This window comes from Erpetoichthys calabaricus, chromosome 11 (assembly GCF_900747795.2).
Source record: "Erpetoichthys calabaricus chromosome 11, fErpCal1.3, whole genome shotgun sequence".
In the NCBI taxonomy this organism is placed as follows: Eukaryota; Metazoa; Chordata; class Cladistia; order Polypteriformes; family Polypteridae; genus Erpetoichthys; species Erpetoichthys calabaricus.
This window is the reverse complement of record NC_041404.2, coordinates 16,410,912-16,437,742: the sequence shown is the minus strand read 5'-3', so window position 1 is coordinate 16,437,742 and position 26,831 is coordinate 16,410,912. Positions and strand designations below refer to the sequence as shown.

The 26,831-nt window shown below is 39.9% G+C and overlaps 1 protein-coding gene across 7 annotated transcripts in view; it reads right to left on the bottom strand.

Annotated features, from left to right (window-relative positions):
- Nucleotides 1-26,603, bottom strand: part of LOC114660125 (gamma-aminobutyric acid receptor subunit alpha-6-like) — a 58,414-nt gene extending 31,811 nt beyond the window's left edge. The window contains exons 1-9 of one of the 7 annotated variants that reach the window (XM_051934337.1): nucleotides 26,064-26,603; nucleotides 25,834-25,952; nucleotides 24,289-24,356; nucleotides 23,301-23,521; nucleotides 22,745-22,827; nucleotides 22,506-22,649; nucleotides 18,005-18,157; nucleotides 4,651-4,803; nucleotides 1,339-1,586 (exon numbers count right to left, since the gene is read on the bottom strand). In XM_051934337.1, the coding sequence (XP_051790297.1) occupies nucleotides 1,339-1,586; nucleotides 4,651-4,803; nucleotides 18,005-18,157; nucleotides 22,506-22,649; nucleotides 22,745-22,827; nucleotides 23,301-23,521; nucleotides 24,289-24,356; nucleotides 25,834-25,952; nucleotides 26,064-26,152 (1,278 nt within the window). In that variant the 5' untranslated portion in view covers nucleotides 26,153-26,603. The remainder of the gene's footprint in view (nucleotides 1-1,338; nucleotides 1,587-4,650; nucleotides 4,804-18,004; nucleotides 18,158-22,505; nucleotides 22,650-22,744; nucleotides 22,828-23,300; nucleotides 23,522-24,288; nucleotides 24,357-25,833; nucleotides 25,953-26,063) is intronic. The other 6 variants (XM_051934336.1, XM_051934335.1, XM_051934339.1 and 3 more) reach the window with 6 other exon arrangements.
- Nucleotides 26,604-26,831: the final 228 nt, after the last annotated feature.

Here is a 26,831-nt window from a genome sequence, read left to right as displayed (position 1 = left end):
CATTATATGCAAATCTGTTTAGTTTCTTAGGGTGAGTCACCATCTAGTCTAACTGAGTCATGGGGGATATCAAACTACTGTATATGACTTATAAGTGTACATAAATAAGGTGTGTGACCAAAAATCACTGGGAAAATCGTCTAATGTGACAGGGCCTTCGCCGAACAGGTCTGCAATGTTCTTCTATAAAGCTCTTACTTACTCCTAATTAAACATGGGGGAGCATTGAGCATGCCTTGTCGTATAAATATTTTTAATCTAATAAACCAAGAAAATGAAATGGCCAGAGTCCTCACAAGGACTGTGCTGAGCTAAAAGAAATACCTATCTACAAAAACATAACTTTTAATTCAAATTTTAACATTGAAAGGAAATTGATCACAGGACAAAAATGTAAATTTAACTGTAAGATTTCACCACATACTTTCTCCTAAACTCTAAGAAGATAAAGAAATTATGAAAATGAATTGACAAATTGCTTCAGGCTTGAAACTGTACAAGCAGAATTTTTTTTTACACTAATCATATCGTCATACACTCATCATATTTGTTATTCTATTTAACTCCAGGCACACTTACAGATTGTGGTCAACCCGCCAATGCATTACTGATAATGTTAGGTCCAAAAACTATTAGAATTATTTTTCTGGTTATTATTTGTTCCTGATTTACAAGCAACTTAAGTAAAACAGGTTAAGAAAGAAACCTTTACTTCGTAAAGACAGAGTTTGTAACAATTTAGAATGGTGAATTTCCATGCTGAAATGAGAAAAACTACAAGAAAACATGATGGAAAATCAGCAGCATGCGCATGAAACTCCTGTTCTTTTACTTTAGTTCTTCAGTTTCCTATGTTTGAAATAGTCATTTGCTTAATAAATATTCCAAATGAAGACATGCAGTAAATACTTTAACTAAAATCATACAGATTTTATGTTTTAAACAGGTTCTTTTATTTACTAACACTGTTAGTTTTTTTTGACTGTTCGCCCAAATACAAACAAAGCCTCTCACAGGTATATATATATATATATATATATATATATATATATATATATATATATATATATATATATATATATATATATATATATATATATATTCCCCATAATGTTTTCCTCACTTGAAGTGAGGCCACCAAGTGACCACTCTGGAAATAGCTGAACATCAGCAGATGCAGTGAAGGCACTTCACGCCAGTGAATGTCTGTAATCTGATTATGCAATCTAGTGCGCTACTACAGGCACATCAGAGATATCTCTACTAGACTAAAACCATTTTCGGTAATCTGTTTTCTACTTACATACAGTACCATTATAAAAGAAAAAAGCAAATTACCGAGACAGTCTCCTCCTCAGATGCTGCGGCTGCTGCCTCCAACTCTGCTGCCTGGGCTGCTTTTCTCGCCGCCTTCTGTGCCTGAAGATTGGTAAAGTAGTTAACTGCTGCAAACTCAATAAGTGCTGAGAAGACGAAGGCAAAGCAGACTGCTATAAACCAGTCCATGGCAGTGGCGTAGGATACTTTTGGCAAAGAGTGCCGGGCGCTGATGCTCAGGGTGGTCATAGTCAGAACAGTAGTAATGCCTTCAAACAAAAAAGAGATGTCAAACCACAACCACTCCACCATAACCCCTATGCTGTCCATTCTTTTAATAATAACCACATGAAGACTGATTTTTGGCCTTGAGATCGTTGTCATAATCATATAAATATCCATTGAAAAGCTTTACTTGTGGTTTTTTCCATATGAACTGCTACTTCAGAATACTGTTCTAGGTGATTTTATATATGTGAAACATATGATTATCACTGGCTGCAGCTCGAAGTGGGATGCCACCATCGAGAGAGACGTGGAGAGAGCAAACCTGATGAACAACTTCTTTAACAGGATTGACCACCCTAACCCACTCTCACCTCAGAGTACTTCACCCTCCACCCATCCTTCTGCTGATACCAGCATAGGAGAGAGTTTCCCCCCACCCACAATTACGGCAGCCCAGGTAAGCAGAGAGCTGAGGAGACTTTGTGCCAGCAAAGCAGTGGGTCCAGATGGAGTATCGCCAAGACTGCTGAAGGCCTGTGTGTTGGAGCTGGGGAGTCCTCTACAGCGCATCTTCAACCTGAGCCTGGAACAGGGGAGAGTCCCGAGGCTTTGGAAAACATCTTGCATCACCCCAGTCCCAAAGGTGTCATGTCCTGGTGAGCTGAATGACTTCAGACCTGTTGCCCTGATGTCACATGTGATGAAGAACATGGAGCGGCTGCTGCTTCACCACCTGAGGCCACAGGTCCGCCACGCCCTCGACCCTCTGCAGTTCGCATACCAGGAGAAGGTGGAAGCGGAGGATGCCATCATCTATATGCTACACCAATCCCTCTCCCACTTGGACAGAGGCAGAAGTGCACTAAGAATTATGTTTCTAAGCTCCTCTAGCGCCTTCAACACCATCCAACCTCTGCTCTTCAGGGACAAGCTGACAGAGATGGGAGTAGATTCATACCTGGTGGCATGGATCGTGGACTATCTTACAGACAGACCTCAGTATGTGCGTCTCGGGAACTGCGTGCGCCACCACCATCTACCCAAAGCACCATGATATTCCAACAATGATGGATGGATTAAAAGCCAGAAGTCTGTATGACCATCAGCATCAAGTGACTCCGTGAAAAACCCGAACTACAAAGAGGACTATTTCATTTATGTTAGGTAGAATGCTAAGAGGGGACTGGGCGGTCTCGTGGCCTGGAACCCCTACAGATTTTATTTTTTTCTCCAGCCTTCTGGAGTTTTTTTTTTTTTTTTTTCTGTCCACCCTGGCCATCGGACCTTACTCCTTTCTTTGTTAACTAATGTTGTCTTATTTTAATTTCTTATTTTGTCTTTTATTTTTCTTCTCTTCATTATGTAAAGCACTTTGAGCTACTTTTTGTATGAAAATGTGCTATATAAATAAATGTTGTTGTTGTTGCAGGTCTGACATTGTGGTCAGCAGCACAGGAGCGCCGCAGGGGACTGTACTTTCTCCGGTCCTGTTCAGCCTATATACATCGGACTTCCAATACAACTTGGAGTCCTGCCACATGCAAAAGTTCGCTGACAACACTGCTATCACGGGCTGTATCAGGAGTGGGCAGAAGGAGGAGTATAGGAACCTAATCAAGGACTTTGTTAAATGGTGCGACTCAAACCACCCACAACTGAACACCAGCAAAACCAACGAGCTGGTGGTGGATTTTAGGAGGCCCAGGCCCCTCATGGACCCCGTGATCATCAGAGGTGACTGTGTGCAGATGGTGCAGACCTATAAATACCTGGGAGTGCAGCTGGATGATAAATTGGACTGGACTGCCAATACTGATGCTCTGTGCAAGAAAGGACAGAGCCGACTACACTTTCTTAGAAGGCTGGCGTCCTTCAACATCTGCAATAAAATGCTGCAGATGTTCTATCAGACAGTTGTGGCGAGCGCCCTCTTCTATGCGGTGGTGTGCTGGGGAGGCAGCATAAAGAAGAGGGACACCTCACGCCTGGACAAACTGGTGAGGAAGGCAGGCTCTATTGTAGGCACAGAGCTGGACAGTTTGACATCTGTGGCAGAGCGACGGGCACTGAGCAGGCTCCTGTCAATCATGGAGAATCCACTGCATCCACTAAACAGTGTCATCTCCAGACAGAGGAGCAGCTTCAGTGACAGACTAACGTTAACATTATACAAAGTTACTTTCTGTTATACCTGCATTGTTATCACTCTTTAAAATATATATTTTTTTTATCATTATGCTGCTGCTGGAGTATGTGAATTTCCCCTTGGGGATTAATGAAGTATCTATCTATCGACTGAATTGATTTCTTTAAAATGTTTTTTTCATATCACAGCAAAGATCACCCTATCCTTCAACTACCAGACTTGCTTAATTCAGTTCAGGGTTGCAGGAAATTGAGCTTAACCTGTCATCATCACTTCAAGCCTGATCAGCACAAGCTGAATGTGAAAGATTTCTCTTGATTTGTAATGCTTTTTTGAAATGCTACATTTGCAGTTGTTTATTGTTTGATTGAGACTAGCTAGGTTATCTATTGTATATCATTTAGAAATGCATCTTCTTGCCTTTGTGATCGAATTATACTCTTGGAGGTAAGATGCTGCTTTCAAACTGAGAGTGCAGGGGATTCGGAAGCAGCGCTGAAGGATAACCGCTTGGAAATGTCTGTGATGCTGCATTTTCTGAAAAGCGCTGTTTAAAAAAGGCTTGAATGGCATTTCCTTTTCTATCTTTAGCTTTCTTCTCTAAACATAACTAGAGGCAAGAGTGATCTGTACGGTATCTCATCTTTTACGCCAGGACTGGTTATCTGTTACTTTCATAAAATTTTTGTGAGATATCTGCAATTCTTCTTAACACAGTCAATGCTTTTAAGTCATTAAAAAGTATTGTGATATTTTTTTGTTTGACTGCTATGTTGTTCCAAAAATCAGTCTTTATCTTTGGCATTCTCATAACTCTTACACATAAACACATTAAATGTGTTTATTCTTTGATGAACAATCATACGCAGGTACACACATGCAGACAGAAATCATAGCCACAACTACGACTAACACATACTACAAATAACAAAGGCCACATATATGAAAAGTTTCCATACCAGCTACAGTTCGTGCAGGAACAGACTCTTTGTTGATCCAGAACACAACCTGGGACAGAACTACGGTCATGAAGCATGGAATGTATGTTTGAATGAGATAATACCCTAGTTTTCTCTCAAGATGGAAATAGACTACTTGTAGTGCATATTCACCTGAAATGAACACATGATGGAGAATGGTGAACACACTTGAAAATATGTATGCTTACATGTAGCAGTTTTTATAATGAGGACCAGATCTAAAAGAGTTATCACGCTACCCAAAAATGTATTATATAAAGTAAATTTCTTACCAGTACAGTCTGAGTAGAGAAAAAGAAAAAATTCTAAAGGCTACAGGGTATCAAATTAATATATGGTGTCTCATAAGATGCAGTGTTATTGTACAGGTTTTACTGAAAAACTAATTGAATTTTATTTTAAACATAAAAGCAGTTCAGACCTGACCAATGCTTTTTCATTTTATCTTTGTATGACATAACATTTTATAACTTTTCAAACCTGCTTAATACAATTCATGGTGGTTGGAAGCTAGAGTCTACTCCTGCTGCAGAAGCTGCAAGGCAGGAACCATCCTTGGATTGGATGCCAGTCTATTCCTGTTATGTTTTAGCCATGGTGTAGTTTCTTTTTTTGGGATCTTTTTGTTATTATTTAAAAAATAGTTTTGTGTATATTATATTATCATCTTTTCAGACCCCTTGTATTTTATATTTTAAATATTTTTTAATTATTTAGTATATGTGTATTTTATGTTTTTACTGGGGCTCTACTCCAGGGGGGTATTTTTCGTACGTCGCTTAAATCATCCAAGATCAGGTGCCTCATCTTGGATAAGTTAATGCCGGTGACACTCATCCGGGATAGGTCGGTTTTTCAAACGCAGCCGTGTAGTAGATTAGTTTAGCTGGATCTAATCATACGAGATGAATGCGCGCGCCCGCGCTGAGTGAAAAGCCCATATATATTGAGTCTAGAAAACATGATCAGCAAGTCTTTGATAGGCTGTAACAAAATGACGAAAGAATGGGCGCATTTTTTTTTTTCACACACGCAGCGCAAGACCTTTTATTCAAAGGACATGAAGAATTTCAAGATTTAATATGCACAAGGAGTAACACTGCAAAAGCAGCCCAGACCAGAAAAGACGGCTGGCAAAAAGTGGCCGACAAATTAAACGCTAAGTAGTGTGCATTGTACTTACTGAATGCAGCGTTTCATTTCCTATGTGTCAGATTATTATTTAATATGTCATAATTCCAGATCAAACGTGAGCACAAGCAGAACATGGGAACAGGTTAAAGTGAAGTACAAGAATATACTTCAAACTGGTAAATATTGGTATATAACTATTTAAAGAATTGTTGACATAAATAATCATTTATAATATAAAAAACATTAATTTTAAAGCTAATAAGAAGGCAGATAAGCAAAAAAAACAGGTGGAGGTCCACGTGGTCCAGACCTAACCCCTGCAGAAGAGTTGGCTCTCCAGCAAAATGCCCATTGCCCAGTTTCTGAGGGCATACCAGGGGGAAGCTCCTCCTCAGAACCTGTGGCAGGATGCAGTGGTCACTTCATTTCAGGTAAAGGATGGTCATTGCATATATTTGTCCTCCATGTGTGCCATAGGTATGTTCCATATAGCCCTCTTTTCTGTTGAGTCAGTTGCAGGGAATGTCATATCCCTTGAACCTGTGTCTGACCAACAAGATATTGACGAAGGTCAAATATTTTATGAAGACACTGTGTCTGACCCCTCCTTTAACCGTCACCTTATCGTGGTGGAGGGGTTTGCGTGTCCCAATGATCCTAGGAGCTCTGTTGTCCGGGCTTTATGCCCCTGGTAGGGCCACCCAAGGCAAACTGGTCCTAGGTGAGGGATGAGACAAAGAGCGGTTAAACAAATCTCCTATGAAGAAAAACAATTTTGGACGGCGTTTTCCCTTGCCCGGACGCGGGTCACCGGGGCCCCACTCTGGAGCCAGGCCTGGAGGTGGGGCTCGATGGCGAGCGCCTGGTGGCCGGGCCTGCACCCATGGGGCTCGGCCGGGCACAACCCGAAGAGGCAACGTGGGTCCCCCTTCCCATGGGCTCACCACCTATGGGAGGGGCCAAGGAGGTCGGGTGCAGTGTGAGTTGGGTGGTGGCCGAAGGCGGGGACCTTGGCGGTCCGATCCTCGGCTACAGAAACTGGCTCTTGGGACGTGGAATGTCACCTCTCTGAAGGGGAAGGAGCCTGAGCTAGTGCGCGAAGTTGAGAGGTTCCGGCTAGATATAGTCGGACTCACCTCGACGCACAGCTTGGACTCTGGAACCAATTTCCTTGAGAGGGGCTGGACTCTCTACCACTCTGGAGTTGCCCCCGGTGAGAGGCGCCGAGCAGGTGTGGGTATACTTATTGCCCCCCAACTTGGAGCCTGTACATTGGGGTTTACCCCGGTGGACGAGAGGATAGCCTCCCTTCGCCTTCGGGTGGGGGGACGGGTCCTAACTGTTGTTTGTGCGTATGCACCGAACAGCAGTTCGGAGTATCCACCCTTTTTGGAGTCCCTGGAGGGGGTGCTAGAGGGCATACCTTCTGGGGACTCCCTCGTTCTGCTGGGAGACTTCAATGCTCACGTGGGCAATGACAGTGAGACCTGGAAGGGCGTGATTGGGAGGAATGGCCCCCCTGATCTGAACCCGAGCGGTGTTTTGTTATTGGACTTCTGTGCTCGTCACGGATTGTCCATAACGAACACCATGTTCAAGCATAGGGGTGTTCATATGTGCACTTGGCACCAGGACACCCTAGGCCTCAGTTCGATGATCGACTTTGTGGTCGTGTCGTCGGACTTGCGGCCACATGTCTTGGACACTCGGGTGAAGAGAGGGGCGGAGCTGTCAACTGATCACCACCTGGTGGTGAGTTGGCTTCGATGGTGGGGGGAGGATGCCGGTCAGGCGTGGTAGGCCCAAACGTGTTGTGAGGGTCTGCTGGGAACGTCTGGCAGAGCCCCCTGTCAGAAGTAGCTTCAACTCCCACCTCCGGCAGAACTTCGACCACATCCCGAGGGAGGTGGGGGGACATTGAGTCCGAATGGGCCATGTTCCGTGCCTCTATTGTTGAGGCAGCTGACCGGAGCTGTGGCCGTAAGGTGGTCGGTGCCTGTCGTGGCGGCAATCCCCGAACCCGCTGGTGGACACCGGCGGTGAAGGATGCCGTCAAGCTGAAGAAGGAGTCCTACAGGACCCTTTTGTCCTGTGGGACCCCGGAGGCAGCTGATAGGTACCGGCAGGCCAAGCGGAATGCGGCTTTGGTGGTTGCTGAGGCAAAAACTCGGGCGTGGGAGGAGTTTGGGGAGGCCATGGAGAACGACTTTCGGACGGCTTCGAGGAGATTCTGGTCCACCATCCGGCGTCTCAGGAAGGGGAAGCAGTGCAGTGTCAACACTGTATATGGTGGGGATGGTGCGCTGCTGACCTCGACTCGGGACGTTGTGGGTCGGTGGGGGGGAATACTTCGAAGACCTCCTCAATCCCATTAACATGCCTTCCAATGAGGAAGCAGAGCCTGGGGACTCAGAGGTGGGCTCCCCCATCTCTGGGACTGAGGTCACCGAGGTGGTCAAAAAACTCCTTGGTGGCAGGGCCCCGGGGGTGGATGAGATACGCCCGGAGTTCCTCAAGGCTCTGGATGTTGTAGGACTGTCTTGGCTGACACGCCTCTGCAACATCGCATGGACATCAGATACAGTGCCTCTGGATTGGCAGACCGGGGGTGGTGGTCCCCCTCTTTAAGAAGGGGGATCGGAGGGTGTGTTCCAACTACAGAGGGATCACACTCCTCAGCCTCCCTGGAAAAGTCTATTCAGGGGTCCTGGAGAGGAGGGTCCGTCGGATAGTCGAGCCTCGGATTCAGGAGGAACAGTGTGGTTTTCGTCCTGGTCGCGGAACAGTGGACCAGCTCTATACCCTTAGCAGGGTCCTGGAGGGTGCATGGGAGTTTGCCCAACCAGTCTACATGTGTTTTGTGGACTTAGAAAAGGCATTCGACCGTGTCCCTCGGGGAATCCTGTGGGGGTACTCCGAGAGTATGGGGTACCGGCCCCCCTGATAAGGGCTGTTCAGTCCCTGTACGATCGGTGCCAGAGCTTGGTCCGCATTGCCGGCAGTAAGTCGAACCCGTTTCCAGTGAGAGTTGGACTCCGCCAGGGCTGCCCTTTGTCACCGATTCTGTTCATAACTTTTATGGACAGAATTTCTAGGCGCAGCCAGGGTGTTGAGGGGGGTCCGGTTTGGTGGGCTCAGGATTGGGTCACTGCTTTTTGCAGATGATGTTGTCCTGTTTGCTTCATCAGGCCGTGATCTTCAGCTCTCTCTGGATCGGTTCGCAGCCGAGTGTGAAGCGGCTGGGATGAGAATCAGCACCTCCAAATCCGAGACCATGGTCCTCAGCCGGAAAAGGGTGGAGTGCCCTCTCAGGGTTGGTAGCGAGATCCTGCCCCAAGTGGAGGAGTTCAAGTATCTCGGGGTCTTGTTCACGAGTGAGGGAAGAATGGAGCGTGAGATCGACAGGCGGATCGGTGCGGCATCCGCAGTAATGCGGGCATTGCATCGGTCTGTCGTGGTGAAAAAGGAGCTGAGCCGCAAGGCGAAGCTCTCAATTTACCAGTCGATCTATGTTCCTCCCCTCACCTATGGTCATGAGCTATGGGTAGTGACCGAAAGAACGAGATCGCGAATGCAAGCGGCTGAAATGAGTTTCCTCCACAGGGTGTCTGGGCTTTCCCTTAAAGATAGGGTGAGAAGCTCAGTCATCCGGGAGGGGGCTCAGAGTAGAGCCGCTGCTCCTCCGCATCGAGAGGAGTCAGATGAGGTGGCTCGGGCATCTGATCAGGATGCCTCCTGGACGCCTCCCTGGTGAGGTGTTCCGGGCACGTCCAACCGGGAGGAGGCCCCGGGGAAGACCCAGGACACGCTGGAGGGACTATGTCTCTCGACTGGCCTGGGAACGCCTTGGGATTCTCCCGGAAGAGCTAGAAGAAGTGGCCGGGGAGAGGGAAGTCTGGGCATCTCTGCTCAAGCTGCTGCCCCCGCGACCCGACCTCGGATAAGCGGGAGACAATGGATGGATGGATGCACTGTGTCTGATTATTCATCAGGAGGAGAGGTACATTTTCCAAATAATGTTTGATCAAACTCCACTCCCATGTGCCCCAATCACATTTGGAAATCCTGGTAATGAGAATGTTAGGCTGATTGTGAGATGCTTCATGGGGCTGTGGGTGTTTTAGCCTGTGTATTACCTACCTGGAATGGCATGAAACACCTCTTTTATTGTCTGCACACGCAGGTGTCCAGGAAACACTATGAAAACCCGAAGGAAATATTTCAGAGCCAAACAGACTTTATGAATTGCCAGGCAAACTGCACTTTTAGATTTTCCGCATCGCCTATAGTATATCAAAAAGTGCCGCTTGTAAAAAACCTCAAAGCAATGCATACTGTCTGTGTGGTTGTGAGAGCCCGACTTCGCCTAGTTTGACTTCGAATATAAGGTGCTAATAAATCTTTGAGGTACAATATTCCCCCTCGGCTAAAGTGGTATCTTTCGAAAAGAATTTCCTCCAGGAACAATAAAGGATCTTGCCGATCGCGCAAAACCCCCTCTATATGAAATTCTCTTCATATAATTTGCGCACCAATATCAATTGGTCGCTCATTCATGAACGGTGTAGCCATGATTGGATGACTTCCACGCACCGTCACTGATTACCTGTGTAAACTAATCCTTGTTTACGTAGAACAAACCTGCTCCAAGCAGGTTTGAGGATTAGGATGTGTTGCTATGATAACACTTCCAGCAAGAGTTTCGAAAAACCGACAGATCCAGGATCAGGCCAAATCGTCAACAATTACATCCAGCTAAACGACTAATCCACGTACGAAAAATACCCCCTGGTCCTTGTTTATATTATAAACTTTTGTGTTTTGTCACTATTTGTTGATTGTTTTTTGATTATTTTGCAATAGTAATATTTTTCTTGTTATTTTATAATGTGCTTTGAGCTTCGTGTTATTTTATTCTAGAATATACAGTACACTGTATATCAGGTCTATAAACTATGTGTTTTGTGCTATGTATGTTGAGCCTAGGGGGGCAGGGCCACCTCACATAGCAGCTGAGGAACAACCCCTTAGTTCTCTTTTAAAGGCAGCAGATGGCAAGATGGCTGTACAGACACCGATCACTGTGAAAGTGTGTTAGGCTTCCTTTTCGATTTCAGTGGTGGATTTTGTTTTTGGTAGTGCTTATCTTACTTGTGTGTAGTGGAGTTTTAATTTTGGATCTCAGACTTTGCTTTTGGTTGCTTTAATTGATTCTGTTTTGATTTTCTTTTCTTGTTTTTATTACTTTTTTGTCAATAAAATCTTTATTTAGAAACACTGTTTTGTTCTTAGACAGGGGTTTTAACAGTCTTGGGGGTGGGCCACTGTGACATATCTGCTGGAGGACCACCCTTTGTTTATATATTTCAGTCAGAGCAGTCAGTCTAGAATGGGATTTGTATTGTGAACATTGTCTTTGTAAGTACATTTTGGATTTTATGCTTTTTAATTATTTGCTAATCTTTCAGAATTTTGATTATAGTAATATGAACAGATTTTGTTTGTTCTTAATTGTCTTTATAGGCAGATCATTTTTGAAAAATTTTTGCATTATCTTAAATTTCTTTGTGATAAAAATTCACAATTTTCAGCGTTCTTTGTAGGATTATTTTTGAACCAGAAATTTTAATCATTCATTCTTTTCCACTTTGGGCATTTTTGGGAATTTTAAGTTTAAAAACCTTCAGCCATATTTTTAACTCTGTGCAGGACAGAAGCCTGCCTTTTAAATATGGGGATAAGCTGCCACAGGTGGGGCCTATTGATGGTTCCAGACCTGCAAAAAAGGGCAGGTCTCGTCTTTGTTAGTCTTAAAGCCTGCACCACGTTTCAGCTTTACTGTGGCACAAATCACAAAATATTCCAGACACCCCAAACACACACAATGCTAAGTGATAAGTAACCCAACCCTCATATTTTTGGAGGAATAGGAGGAAAATTCTTCTGTCTTGGTCAAAGGAAGTTCATGCAAACTCCACATAGATAATGAGCAGGCATGGATTTCAAACTGGGGACACTCTGTCTTTGAGTTCTGCCCTTTTTATACTGTATTTATAAATTTTAATATACATCATAATAACACTTTCAAGAAAGAAAAAAACTTGGCATTCCTGAATTATTATCCAACTTCAGTTATTTGTGGAAGGCTTTTGATTAAAAGTTAAAAGCCGTCTATGAGTATAGGCTAAATTACAACATTTTATTAATCACAGAATTCCTACTGGATACATATCAGCTCTCTTTCTCCCTAAAGAATGCACCATGCTGAGATATTCCTTCTAAATTTCCTTTATGATGTCTCCTGAGCAGAATGATAATGATTGTAAGTTATATTAATAATAATTCAGAATCAAGCTGATAAACACTAATGCATCTACATAAAACATCAGACAGGAAAGAAGCAGTTTGTTTTGTTTCTTTCTTCTGCCTTTGCTATCAATTTCCTAAAAATCAACATCCACTGTATTCACCCATTTTTAAATAATAATTTCCATTACATGGTCAAGGGGTCCTGGGGTTTATGTCAGCAGCATTGGCCACAGCATTCAACACTGTATGGGATGTAAAAATCTGCCAAAAACACCCATATACACATTCATTCACATCTTCAAAAAATTGGAGTTGTCAGTTAACCTAACCTGTACATCTCTGGGATGTGGATGACAGTCAGATTTCCAGGAGAAGACTTAAACAAACACAATGAGAACACGAAAAACACCATACAGGCAGTGATCGATGTAAAATTAGAACCTGGTGGTGCAGGCACTGGGCTACCCCACCAAAAATGTACTTGAAGGAGGTCACCAGACATTTTCCAGCTATTATTCATATTCATGCATATCTTTCAGCAGTTCTAGCACATGCTACTATTCTTTTACATGCCCCTATCATGGCTGTTTTTATTTTCCCAAAATGTATATCCGTGTTTTTGAAGCTGAAGAGCTCCTACTTTTCTCTGGCTGCTTATTCTTCTTGGTAGCAATAATTAAAATTGTTAGCAAGAAAATGAGGCTTTGCTTGATGAGATCAAATTTAATGAGCCCTGTTTTCTTTGAACACAGTCTAAAAGCTAAACATTATTACTGCCTGTGCATATATACTGTAGATGGTAATGAGAAGCTGGCACAATATGGCCAGTTATTTTACTAAAGAAAAATAAAAATATACAGGAGAATGTGCTGCTGGCATGATGTTCATTTTAGTAAATCATCCGTTTTTGAACCCATTTAATCACAGAGGACTGACGCTTCTCCTGACAGCACTGAATGCAAGGCAGGGACCAGTCCTGCCCGTTGCTACAGTTCAGTAAATCAGCATTTTTATAGAGTCCATCATCTTTATTCTTTGTTACATTTCACTCTGGCATTTAGATTGTGGATTTAAATTCATGTAATAAGGTAAAGTACATATGTCTAAATGCTAGGAACCACATATTTAAAACTTCTAACTTGAGTTAAAGGTCATTAAGAAGGTGTTCACCATTTCACATTTTCTTAACTACCAAATTCTAATAAACAAAGGGATCTTGACTGTTTAAAAACAGTGGCCCTTTGTGACAAAGAAATTTTCTACTTAGATTTAGAAATGGGTTACATGACTTTAAGCTGCAATGACTGCCACCAAGGGATTTATTGTAATTATTTTTAATCAGTCTCACACTCCTGTCTTGCTTACCTGGTTTAAGTAAATAGCATTAGAGAAATCTCCAAAACAGTTATTTATTTCTGTTCTCAATACTTGGCACAATGCTGGACTACGACATTAGTTCTACAATATTTGTCTAACATTCTGTTGCAAAATTGGTTGAACATTGATTTTCAGTGTCTTGCTGCCCAACAACGTGTCAGGTTCAGCTGAATAATAGACCTCCTGATACTCACCTCTAGAATTCTCTCAAATAAAGCAAAATACATGTGACTTCTAATAATTTTTAGTTATGTAGTCTATAGGCAGCAAGCATCCCTAACAACTATGAGATTACTCCCATCACGTTGATGGTATTGTGAAGGTGGGTACTCACAAAACCAAAAAGAATCTTCTGTATCAATAAGTGAGCAATATAAATGCTATGTAGGCACAGAAACACAAAGTAGGCCTGGCTTCAAAACTCAAATTCAGGCTTGCAGCCTAAACTCTCAAAAAGGAAGCTGATCTTACATTCTTCAAAAAGGGAAAGGGTGCCTGTCGCACAAAGACCAAAAAATAGTAAGGTTTTATTGATGAAATGGTTCCAACAAGAAGGCAAAATATAGAAAGTTGATTCAAAAAGAGTCAACTCAAAAATGACCATATTCAGCTTCAAAATCCACAAACAAAAAATGAGTACATATAAAATAAAAAAAATCAAAATCCAATTAAAAAAATTGAAAACTGAGCAACACATGAAAGTGCTAATGCCTTAGCAATGGTGTTGGGGTATCATGGACCTTAAATAGGTTAAAGACGTCATCTTAAGCATCAGGAAGTCTCACCATCTTGGGCTCAATATACTGTGTAAAGGACTAGGAACATACAGTAAATAATACAATAATAAGAAATCCAAACACATGAACCAAAAAACAAAAATGACAGAAAAAATAGTAATACAGAAACAAATCACCAGCAACAATAGAAAAAGTGCAAAATAAACTTAAAAAGATAAAACAAAGACTAGGACAAGGCTGACTAACACTAGTTAAGATGGGCTTAGTGTGGATTACAACGTTTGACTTTTACTGGGCATACAAGACTTATGCAACATAAAAAGAGGCACTTCTGACTCTTCTGTTCTCATCTTTAAGAGATGAGATGGACATCAATGTTTTCTTCTTTAATAAATAATTTCTGCATTGCAATTCACACTTTTTAATTCTGTGTCTTAGATAGCTGAGCCATATGTTTTCAAGAAGATAGTGGCCTACTGGTTTGTTTATGCCATTCTGGCATTCTTTACCAGTTTCTCAATAATTCATCTTATTGCTGTTGAGTAAGTTTGGGAGAACTATGAGAGGGAGTCAAGCTAAAGTTAGAAAATGGAATGAACTTAACAAAACTGATAATGTCATTTCTCAGTATTGCCTCTATCCTTCTCAATGCACTTGTGCCACCTGCCTGGAAGCGCCTGGATTCCAGCGGAATAAAAGGTTTTGTCTTGTCCTCGCAACTATTCGTGCACTGAGTTATTGTTGAACACTACATGCCGAGGTGTACAGTCTACAGTCATTAGTACAACTTTTTGTAACTTACTGGAGACCAATGTGAAGCCTGCTATTCAATCCAAGAGGTGGGGTCTGCTGTCTCAAGGAGTCCTTTCGCTCCAAGAAAATGCCCATCTGCCCACACACTGCTAAGAACACCAAGGCTTGTCTGGAAAAACTGAAGTTTGAGGTATTGCCACATCCTCCTTATTCGTCAGATTTGGCACCGTGTGATCTCCACCTTTTCGGACCACTAAAAAAAATATCTGGGTGGTCGTCGATTCAAAACAGATGACAACATGAAGAAAGCAGTGCACGAGTGGTTGCGAGGAAAAGACAAAACTTTTTATTCTACTGGAATCCAGACTTTTCCGTGCAGGTGGCGCAAGTGTATTGAGAAGGGTGGAGACTGCATTGAGAAATGGCATTATCAGTTTTGTTAAGGTTCATTCCATTTTCTAATAAATCTCATTTTCTAACTTTAGCTTGACTCCCCCTCATATTATTCTATGAAAGAGTAACTATTGCTCATTTCATTTCAGTGCTGCGACTGGGTGAAAAAGCTTTACAGTTTTGTAAAAATATTCATACTGACAAGTACAAATTTTCATTTTTCCTTGGAAAATACACCCTTATACAAATTCATAATTCTTAGGAATTATTTTCACTGTGATAGAGCATATCATTACAATCTGTTTGGTAAGAACTACATTACAATAATGAGGGATGATTTTTTTTTAGATTTAAATGCTACAGAGCTTGTCAGTAATCAACTGTGATAGTTTATTAAAGCAGTCAAACTGCTGGCCCTAGATGTCTTAACTGGATTAAGTGAACTAAGTACATTTAACCATTTCACAATAGTGCATTGCATGCTGGAGTCATTCTTCACAAAAAATGGAAATATCCTGAACTTGTGATGACTTTATCTATTCTTATTTATTTATTTTGATGGATGCACATGAAGATCAAATGATCAAATTCAAAATATGTAAAGATTCAGAAAATGTGTTGCATATTTTGGAGCAGCTGTTTCCAAACCGTTTTCACTTGCCTCAAAATTGATAACAATTTATGTAACTACCCATTGCAGACAAAGCTGTCAAACATGTGGTCCCTAGCATTCACATATGTGCTCGCTACATTATTACTTGGTATTTAATCTACATGATTAATCAACATTGGCCGCAGTGGTGCAACATGAGACAAATAACCAAATCTTTATAAATTTGTGGTTTGCAACTTTGATTCATCCTTGATAATTAGTCATATGTGTTGGTGTATTCAATTGCTTAATCTTCATACATACTATAGACTTTACGATAGACTGGCACCCCTTCCAGGGTATGTTCCTACATTATGCCCAATACAACTGGAATAGGCTCTGGTCTCACAACCGGGAATTGGCTTGAGTGGGTATGCGAATGTTATGTCATATCATGTTATGTTATGTTAGGTTATGTTACGTTGTGTAGAGTAATATTACTCCACACACTAAAGTTGACTCAGTCTCTTGCTCCTGTATGCCAAATATTGTACAACATACTCTAAAATCTGACTGTTATTCATGTCAATGCTGGTCCAATATGTTCTCTGCAATACAGACCACCAGTTAGCTATGTCGACATTTACCACACATTTACATTACTATATTGATAAATATTCACCTTTACAAACATTTTTACAATGTACAAAACTCAAGATACAAAGTCCTATAATAGTTTGATCATATCATCTAGTGTAAGCATTAGGCAATGCACAAGTTTGCTCAATACTGTAGATCCTCACCAACAGTGATGTTTAACTCTAAGCCAGGGGAGTTACAACATAACTTCCACAATGAAGCTACTAGCAAACCAAACAAACATTAGTTGAGCACTTTTTCTTCTCATAGTGAGTCATTTTTAGCAGGATCAGCATGTTAACAGTTATTAAGGCATGTCTAAATGACCTCTATATCTTTTAAGATTATATATTTTTTTGACTGCCACAGCCCCACACTTTGCTTAGTCTACTGTTGAGGCCAATCAAGACCAGGACTACCACATTTCATGGCAGTACTCATAGACATGCTGTAAGACGCATGCACTTAATGCATTGACATTAAGAGTCATCTGCAATAATTTGATAAATGTGTCTGTGTTTTTGTTTTAATGATAGTTTTGTGGAATATCGGGAATAGTGATGGCTGTTGTTTTGATGTTTTATTTGTATGAGCTTCCACCCAACTGAAGTTATAATAGCAATAAAATTAGGTAAAGTTTAGTAAAACAAATATATCTCATAATTAGACATTACTTTATTACTGATGAATTACTGGTTCCATGTCCAGAATATTAAGTTACCCATGCTGATAATAAAATTCAGATGCAACATTTATTCATTATTTATTCTTTAGTCTGACAATCAATTACACCCAACACAAGAACACTATAATAACCTGAATTCACTCCTTCTATTCAACCAGCCAGAGCAGCCTGCTTAATCTATCCAGGTAATTAATCAAATGTTACATCTCCAAAGCATAACCCACACATTCATGAGGAGACTGGTCACTGTGGGCTCCATTTCCATATAAGAAAGAAACAGCAAACCATGTAACTATAGGTACACCATCAAAATTATCAAGAACACCTCAATATTCTACATTTAATCACGGTACATAAAGCTAAATTATGAGAAACAACTAAGAGGCATTTACGATATTTAAAAAATATATACTACAAAGCGGCCGTGGTAACGTATTAAAGGGCCACACATTAAAGCTTTATGTTGAGAATAAAAGTACAGAAAATGATTAACAAAGCTGGACATGCATGTTGATGACCTCTGCCTGACTGTGAATTCAGACAGCTACCTTGAGGTATGCGTCAGGCAAAATTGTCCACACTTCTAAGTATTCAATGTGCACATCGCCAATAGCTCTTTAAGCAAATATACCAAATTTTTTTTGAAAGCTGTTACATGTAAACACTGCATATGTAGCTGGTTGTGGCCCTTAAAATGAATATCACATTGCCTACCAAACACCGTTCTGGCAGGAACTGACTCCTTATTGATCCAGAAAGACACTTGAGAAAGTATGACTGTCATTATACAAGGAATATAAGCCTGAATCAAGAAGTAGCCCATCTTCCTTTGTAGGTGGAAATAAACTGTCATAACTATGTATTCACCTGTGAGGAAACAAATGAATTTCACAAATGGCACTTCAATTGAAAGTGTTAAACAAAATGAATAACTGTAGAAACATTAATGTTTCATTTAAGCCTACCAAGCACTATGAAAAAAATACATTTGAAAGAAAGAATTGAAAGAGAAAAATGTGGGATCTTTTTCTTTTACTTTTTGCTAAATCAGCTTTAACAATAAACAAAGTAATTGTCTACTTAAACAGAAACCAGCATAGGAACAGGCCAGTGCTCTACAGTAAGCCTGTCAATTCCACAGTGTGCTGTGCTTCGGACATCATCCCCAACACACACATTCTTTTGATTTTTGCTTAGCTGGGGGTTCATGCATGCTTTGTTGTTTACTGTTCATGGCACTGGTCTTTAAATCACAAGTTGGTGGTTCACAAGCACGGTGAGATACTAAGAAAGTCATTTTAAAAACTGTAAAAAATATGTATGTACACAATTGAATACTTATCTTGTAGGTAGCACCGGATAAAAGATTTCTACGTATTATAATATACTATTGGCAAAAATATGGCCCCAAGTATATAGACAAACCATAATACCAATATAGTCACTTGAGCGGGTATAAGCTTTTCCTTATAATTTAATATTTATTATTTATATACAACTTTATTTTGAACACTGATTATATCCTTAACCATATAATGAGTGTCCAGTATTTCAATAACATCTGCCCTTCAAACACAATTGGCAATGCAATTTAAGGAAGGAAAGTAGAAATCAATGTTCTGCGTGCATTTGTGTGCAAAATGTGTCAAAGATCAGGCAGGACTCAAGATGTCAGTAGCCCTGAAATTCATGTGGCAGTGGGTATGTGCATTGTCCCAGGTGTATGCAGAATGGCCAATCTAGCCAATGCTGGTCATGTAGTGGTTAATAATAGGGGTTGATGGAGACAGATTTATAAGCTCTGAAACAATGGAGCCAAAAGAGTTACTTATTGTACCTTATTACCTTCTGAGTTTGGCAGCTAATGACCCATTTAAGTTCAAGCCTATGACTGACCAAATGCAATAAAAAGTAAGTTGTGCTTGCAGTGGACCAAACAACATAGACAATGGGACACTGGATGAGTATTGTCTGATCCAGTTAATCCTGCTTAATACTAGGAGATAATAGATACTACACCTTACTTTCTGCCTCCATTTTTCCAGGTGTCAATAATGGAAGCTGTTGACGGTGATATTGGATATGTTTTTCACAACACAAAAGGGTCTCTTTTACACAAGTGAATTAATGTTTGAAATTCTCACAGTATCTAAACACCTTTGCCAATCACATGAATCTTTTTTTGACATATGAATGAGCCCTTGCAGCAGAATACTGGTCATTGCACCAGCTCAGAATAAAATAGTGGGGATTTTTATTTAAAAGGATTAAGAGATAAATTTTAGTTTAAAAATCAAGCCAAAAGTCTAATTGATCTATCATCAGCAGTTGAAACACCAAAAACAAAAATCAAAGACCTAAATGCCATAAGCAATTTCATTTATTGGCAAAAAGTCTTATTGAAAGAATCACACATCAGCAGGATCCAGGGTACCAGGAAGTGTATGGAACTGACTATCACACCCTTGACTCCTAATGACACATGCAGCGTGATGCTGGATGTCACCCATAGCAATATCATAGCAACTGCTATAGTACAACAGAAATGCACAAAATGGAGGTAAGCAAGGTCAAACAAAATAGAGTAAAAGCAAAATGATGAATATTTTCTACTTTTTCAAATTGCCATAACATGAAAAACAGTTTTCAAAATCACTAAATACAGTTGCATATATTCGGAAAAAGGGATCACAAAATGGCACCAAAAAATCTACTAAAATACCAAATCATAACACTCAGCACGCAAAGCTCTGTAATCCAGGTATTGTTCCAGGAACATCCCACTAAATTTTTCCTAATGCAATTTCCTCAACAGTTACCTCATGTTAGTCAAAATGAGCACCTCCTCTGGATATGAAAGTGCTATTCACCAGCTGCTAATGTGTAACAAGTATGGGACACACTGGATTAGACAGACGAGATTCCTCCTGTGGTGCACTTCCAAATGTACAATGGCTAACTCTGTGCTCTGACACTCAAAGGTCATGCGAAAAGACTATTTCCCATCAGGGATTAATAAAGTATGTCAAATCCAATTTAAAAAAAATCAAGACATAATCCTGATATATTCAAGTTGCTGCCAGAGGAAAATAAGAAAAGAACTTTCTTTTACACAAGTATTCCGAATAAATTGGACACTTAATGTGAATATTGCAAAAGATACGTGTTACATTGCTGAGTTATGGGTGAGGTTAATAAGGAAGGTGTAAGGTCATAGGATGAGCATAAGACTAAATACAAAACATGTAATAGATTTAATGTTGACATGTTCACTGTGTTCCTCCAACTGCCCTACACTGAATTACTGCATAACATTTAGCCTAAGGTGTAACAAATGAGTGACTGTGCACAGAAACCACCAAAATTAAACCAGAAAAAGTTTACTTGAATAATACTATAAAAGCAAAAAATCAACTGAAGTTAAGCTCTCAGGAACTGTACTTACGGCATTTTCATTTTAAAGCATTACATACAGTATGTTGATCTAAGAAAGAACGCAGGAAAACTGTTCATGTTTTTCAATAAGTCTGCACCAAAATACCTTTCTTAGATTTAAATCAAGAGTATTTACAAATTAAATTAAGATCGACAAGAGGCAAATTCAATACAATACAAAAATATATACTGTAGTATAAACATAAAAATACAGTAGAAATGAGCTAACAAATTAAAAATAGTTAAAAATTGATTAGTCTAGAACACCCTATTAATGTGCTTTTATCTTTGAAACTTGCAGTGCTGCTTTTAGAACTGGCAACGATATGTTCAGTGGTGACTCAGAGCGGAAAATGGTCAAGCCTCCTCATAGGTGTCTTTGCACAGTTATAGAACTCAGGTTCCTACTGTTAGAGCTTATGCCATGCCACTTTGGCACTTATAACTCTGCCAAAAAGACAGAATTAATCTTGAATTTCCATCTCCAGTGATTATCATTTCCTGCCCTTGCACAGACACGAATGAGAATTGTTTGATCTTGTCTAAGGCAGCTTGAGCCCTAATGGGATTTGGGGTGAGAGTTGAACATAGGGTGTGTTGTGCTTCTATCTGATTAATTCCAACATTTATGCTCTTGTGTCTTTTTAAATGTTTAAAAAAAAAACAATGCGCACCTTAAATTTCTGTGTTATGATGAAAAAATGTTTGTATTGTTTCTCTTTTGTAATAGAATACAATATCTTACATGCATTTTTTATTCACAGATTCAGAACTGGTTATCTTCCGTAACAGGCACAGACACAGACTTGTCTCAGAACTGTTACAAAGCTGACATCACCTACGTTTTGGATAAGATCAAACAAGCCTTATAAATTGTGAAACTTCACACTGTAGCTTAACAGACTTCACACTCACTGCATTGTATGAAGCAGGTCTTTATTTGTGCAGTAGTATCAGTTTTCAGTTACACATGTGCTGTGGGCTTAAAATACTGACCACTTACTACTACTGCTCATGTGAAGCTGTTGAGAAGCATCACGCCAAAATAAAACTAGAAGGCTCAGACAGATAAGACTGATAAGCTAAGCCAAGATAAAGATAATATTTATTGTCCATAGATATGAAAAGACACAGTAGCCTCAGGAAGGAAGGCTAACACATCAACCTAGCATGTACAGTACTGTATGATATCCATAGTTTGATGGGGCCAGGAAAGCAGAACGGCATTGTGCACAGCTGAGCTCAAAAAGCATAACTTCTCATATTACATTCCTCTTTACTACCCTCATACAAGTTAACTTTAACTTTCCTTTTAAGTCTCACTCTGTTTTGGAAGGATGATGCTAATTAAGTGTTTTATTCAAGCGAGTACAGTATTATCATCAGTGTTATATCTGACAGGCACCTTTATCCAAGGCAACTTACAAGATGAGGATACATTACAATTATGCAAATTTAATTTGTGTTGAAATGCAGGCATGGTAAGTGAATTTCTCAGGTCTCACTAACTGGGATTAAACTGGGAACCTTGAGATTTAAAGACCAATGTCTTAGCCAGCAGGCCACACTAACTTTTATTAGCGAACATAAACTAGCATTGCTATTGGAACCCAAAAGTTCCCATCTAAAGGAAATGTAGTCAATAAAATAAATAAGTGACATTTTACAGAAGACAAATGTGCTGTTATGTATTATCCTTTAATAGATTTGTCTCTTCTTTTGTAGATAAAAAAGCAGGCTTTTTAATATAATGTTAACTTGTCACATTCAGTCCTCTTACCTGTGTTGGATTTTAAGATCTCACTTGACACTGTCTGGCCAATGAGATCGTATTGAAGAAGACTTGATGATTCCTGGGGTATCTCCACAGAGTGCAGAGGACCTTTCTTCCATGTGTAAATGATTTCACTTTTGGGATAAGCATCTATATGTTGAAAAAAATATTGTGCTTTTAGTAAGCACATTTGAGGCTGTCGTGTTGTTAAAACGGAATATATAACATTTTCCAAGATGACTTACAGCTACCGAATTTCAGAGGACAGGCATGACCATCCATTGGGAAGTTCATCAGTCTCATTGGGCATGCCGCATTAATTGTTAGCCTACAACAGGTAAAATGAACAAAATTATTATTTTAAAAGTGTGCAACAGAAGCAACAGCACATTGCAGATCATATCTACATTTTTCGTGTAATTCTATCCTCATAAAGTAAAAGTGCATAGACATACTGTACATCAAAACTTGCCTAAGTGTTATAAAATAAGCATTAACACCACCAGTAGTGGGCCTGATTTGTCAAGTTTTTAAAACTATATGCTAACGTGCAAGAACAAAATATTTAAATGTACCTTCTTGTTACACAATAAGTATTAACACTTAGAACACCAATTGTAGGCCAATTTGTCTAGCTTTTAAAATTATATGCTAACATGCAGGATCAAAACATTGAAACTTTTTCAACCATCTGGGAGAAACAAAATAATCATCTTACATAATTACATCCCTCACCTTAAATTTTAGCTGACTGAAACATGCAAAGTGTTTACAAAGTATAAAAAACTCATCAGTAAATACCTCATTGTATAAAGTATTGTACCATTCTGCATAATTCGAAAGAGCTTGTTGGGTGTGGTCATGTTATGAGAGATGGACTTCTTGCCATTTCTAAAAAACGTATCTGGTGTCCAGATCTTGCTAACCATGAGATTGTTGAGTCTGAGGATATCAAATGGCCCATCAAACTTCAGCCTGTCATCAATCCAGGTCTGACGAAAGAAAACATCCATAGTGTATTCCTGCCAAAAGTAGAAGAATACAATTTTTAATAATGCCACACTGGTCATACTGTTAGTTATTTAATGTGTTATGTGGATGAAACAGGTTTGCACTGCAAATAAATTATTCATGCTTACTTTAACGTCGTTCATATCCTTGTCATACTGGATATCCACATACTGTATAAACTTTTTTATAGCTTGGAAAACAACATCTATTGAATAAAAGTATTAACATGGGACTATTTACACGATGGATTACATTGTTAAGACTGGCTTAAAGCAATAACATGACAAGGAATTGCATGAAGTAGAAATTGGATGTGTATTTGGTTAATATGAATAGTTATTCTCCATTCTTTTCTAAATGTATTGCTAGATTAAAAATGCAAGTTGACTATATCCAGGCTTACCTATTGTTTGTCTTATCTAAGAGGCCCTATGGATTTGGACATGGAAGCCCACATAAACTGTGTAGACAGACAGCTCACTGCAGCACAGAATGCAAGTAAAGTGCTCAACAAAGAACCTCACTGACAGAGATTGTCAAGCAGCTTAAAGTTCCTAATCTGCTTTAATGACATTGTGCCCAAATGTCAAAAAAATGAAGGCAGGATGAACATGACTTGAGGCCACAGACATGTTAAAGCTCACGGGGCTAGGCAATTCTAATGGCTTGTCTCCAGAAACTGGAAGACTACAACACAAAAATATTATTAACACTGATGAACAATTCTTTTTCACACAAATGAACTTCCTAGACTCTAAATTTAGTAAGTACTACATACCATTTCAACATCTGAAACTGGACCAAAGCTGGTAACATAGATATCAGTTTTGACTTCTGTCACCGGCCCTGAAAGAGTGTTGAAAATGTTAATAAAGTGCAAGCAACATTGTACTGGTAAAGAAATATTTCAAGCAGGCAGAGGAGTCTATTCTTTTTAAGTAAATGAAAATCTGACAAAAGTATACAGCCTGTTTCTGAGGGCCCCCTTGCAATATACCAAGTAATTTTATTCTATATAGCTATAAACAGTATATTTATATTCAAAACTAATTTATTCCTTCACAAGAAAAAAGCAATCTGGAGCCTATCTCAGCAGCATCACCTGCAAGGGAGCAAACAAGCCTTTATACTCACATACTCACGTGTACTGAGTCAATTTAGAGGAATCAATCATTCCCTCTGGCTCATCTCTAAGATGTGGGAAGTAAACCAGCAGATTTAAAGGAAGAGCTTGCAAAGATTGGAATAATGTTAGAATATTGGAATTTGAACCCAGAACCCTGCTGGTATGAAGAGGCAGTGTCAACAGCCATGCTGTCCGCAGCAAATTCATACATTCACATGTATTGTAACCTACCAAGGCTTTGCTCTGTTCACGTTGCCTTTCTAAATGTTATGTAAGAAATATGCATTCATGTTTTACATAAAAGCAGAACCATAGATAATGTTTGTATTGGTTGTTGTCAAATGTAGCACTACGTGAACTTTACAAATGCTTTTCCACAACAATTTTATACTGAATTTTGAATAACATTTTACTTCTCAAAAACGTTTTAATGCTGCCTACAGTTATTCCATTCAATGTTAAAAAAACATATACAACAAAATGATAACTTTGAACATACACATGAAAGATCACTTTCAAAATTACAATGGAAATTAAAATCAGAAAAACATAGGATGCACATGGTGTGTCTGTAGGACAGAATTTCCAATGTGAGAAATGGTGTGTCTTACTTAGTTCACATTTACTTAGCAGGCACCCAAATAATCGTTAATTTTACAGAATCAGAGAGGACAGGCATCATCAAAAAATGTCAGGAGTGTTATTAAAATTAATTACTTCAGCGTGAAATGCCTTCCATTTTTCGGTTTCAAATTTATAAATGGCATATTTCTATATTTTGAATATCTACTATTTTAAACATAAAAAATTACAATAAGGAATAAACAAAATAAAGTGTAAGCTAAAAAATGCCGTTAGATTTATATTTTTTAAAAAGTTAATTTCTTGATTAGTGTTTTGTTTGTTATAAATTGCTAACTGTAGGTAAGGAATACATCTTTTTCTTGTAATAGTTCTACAAACTAATAATATTCAATTAAGTTAACGACTGTCTGTCTGCTGTTTGTAAAGAGCAATCGAAATGCAGCAAACTGGTGTGCGCTCAGCACTGGGCATCTCGTCTCTCTTTCAGGTCACTTTCTTGAGGACAACCCTCTAATCTGATCAGCTCTTTAATATAAGCAAGTGCTATTTTTAAGGTTCAGACAAAAGAACAAAGTTCTCCGCCCTCTGTTGCCCCGGTCCTAGCACTGTTACCTCCAAAGCCTGGCCTCAGTCGGTTGTCGTATCCGTCCAGCAGACGGTCTAATATCTGGGTGATATTTTCGGAATAGATCCTTATTTCTCCCAGCTGGTTCCCAACGACGCAGCTCATGCTGGATACAGAAAAGCAGTTAAAAGAAAAAAAAAAAAGTAAGTTCAGCGTCTTGCAAACATTTGGCGTAGCCTACGGACAGGCTTAGAAGAACAGACCTATACCTACTTACCTGAGCAGGTGCATGCAAAGGAGAAGCCGCCCCATGTCCTTGGAGGAGCCACCCAAGTCTGGCAGACTCAGCCGCACTACTCGGCGCATCCCATCCCGTATTGGTCCGGTGTTTTAGCACTGAGCCGCTTGCTTGCTCTGAGTCGAGAGCAAAAGCTAGCGAGGAGCGGGACAGGGAGCTTTGACAATAATCGAATAAGGCATTGTGGGAGATTAAAAGCAAGAAATCCACTGATAGTTTTGGCAGGGAATTAGCCGGAACCAGTCAAGAGATTTGGAAAAGCTAAACTACTGCTAGTGGTACAGTACACAGAAAGAGTGAGTGAGTGGCAGAGAGAGAGAGAGAGAGAGCGCGCACGTGTCCTTGGGGGCAAAAACCGCCGCTTGATAATGGCCAACAGCAGAGACGGCCACACACACAGGGCAGGACAACCCATCACAATACACGACTCGTGCTTCCATCAGGCAACAAATAACTTTTTTTTTTCCCCAAGTTCATTCCTAGATGAAATGCTTAGTGGTTTGAAGTTGCAAAGGAAACAGACATTTCATTTTAAAGTACATCGTTAATATTGTTCAAGATAATACAGCCATAAAGGACATCCACTCTTGGTAGTTGAGCTGTTACTCAGAATGATCAGGTTTACCTTGTCCAGCTTTCTTCAATAGGTACAATACTTAGTTCTCTTTGAAATGCAGATGGAGTATATTAGCAAAATTTATTGAAAGCTTTAAACCTATTGGCTACATGTTTTTATATACTATTTCT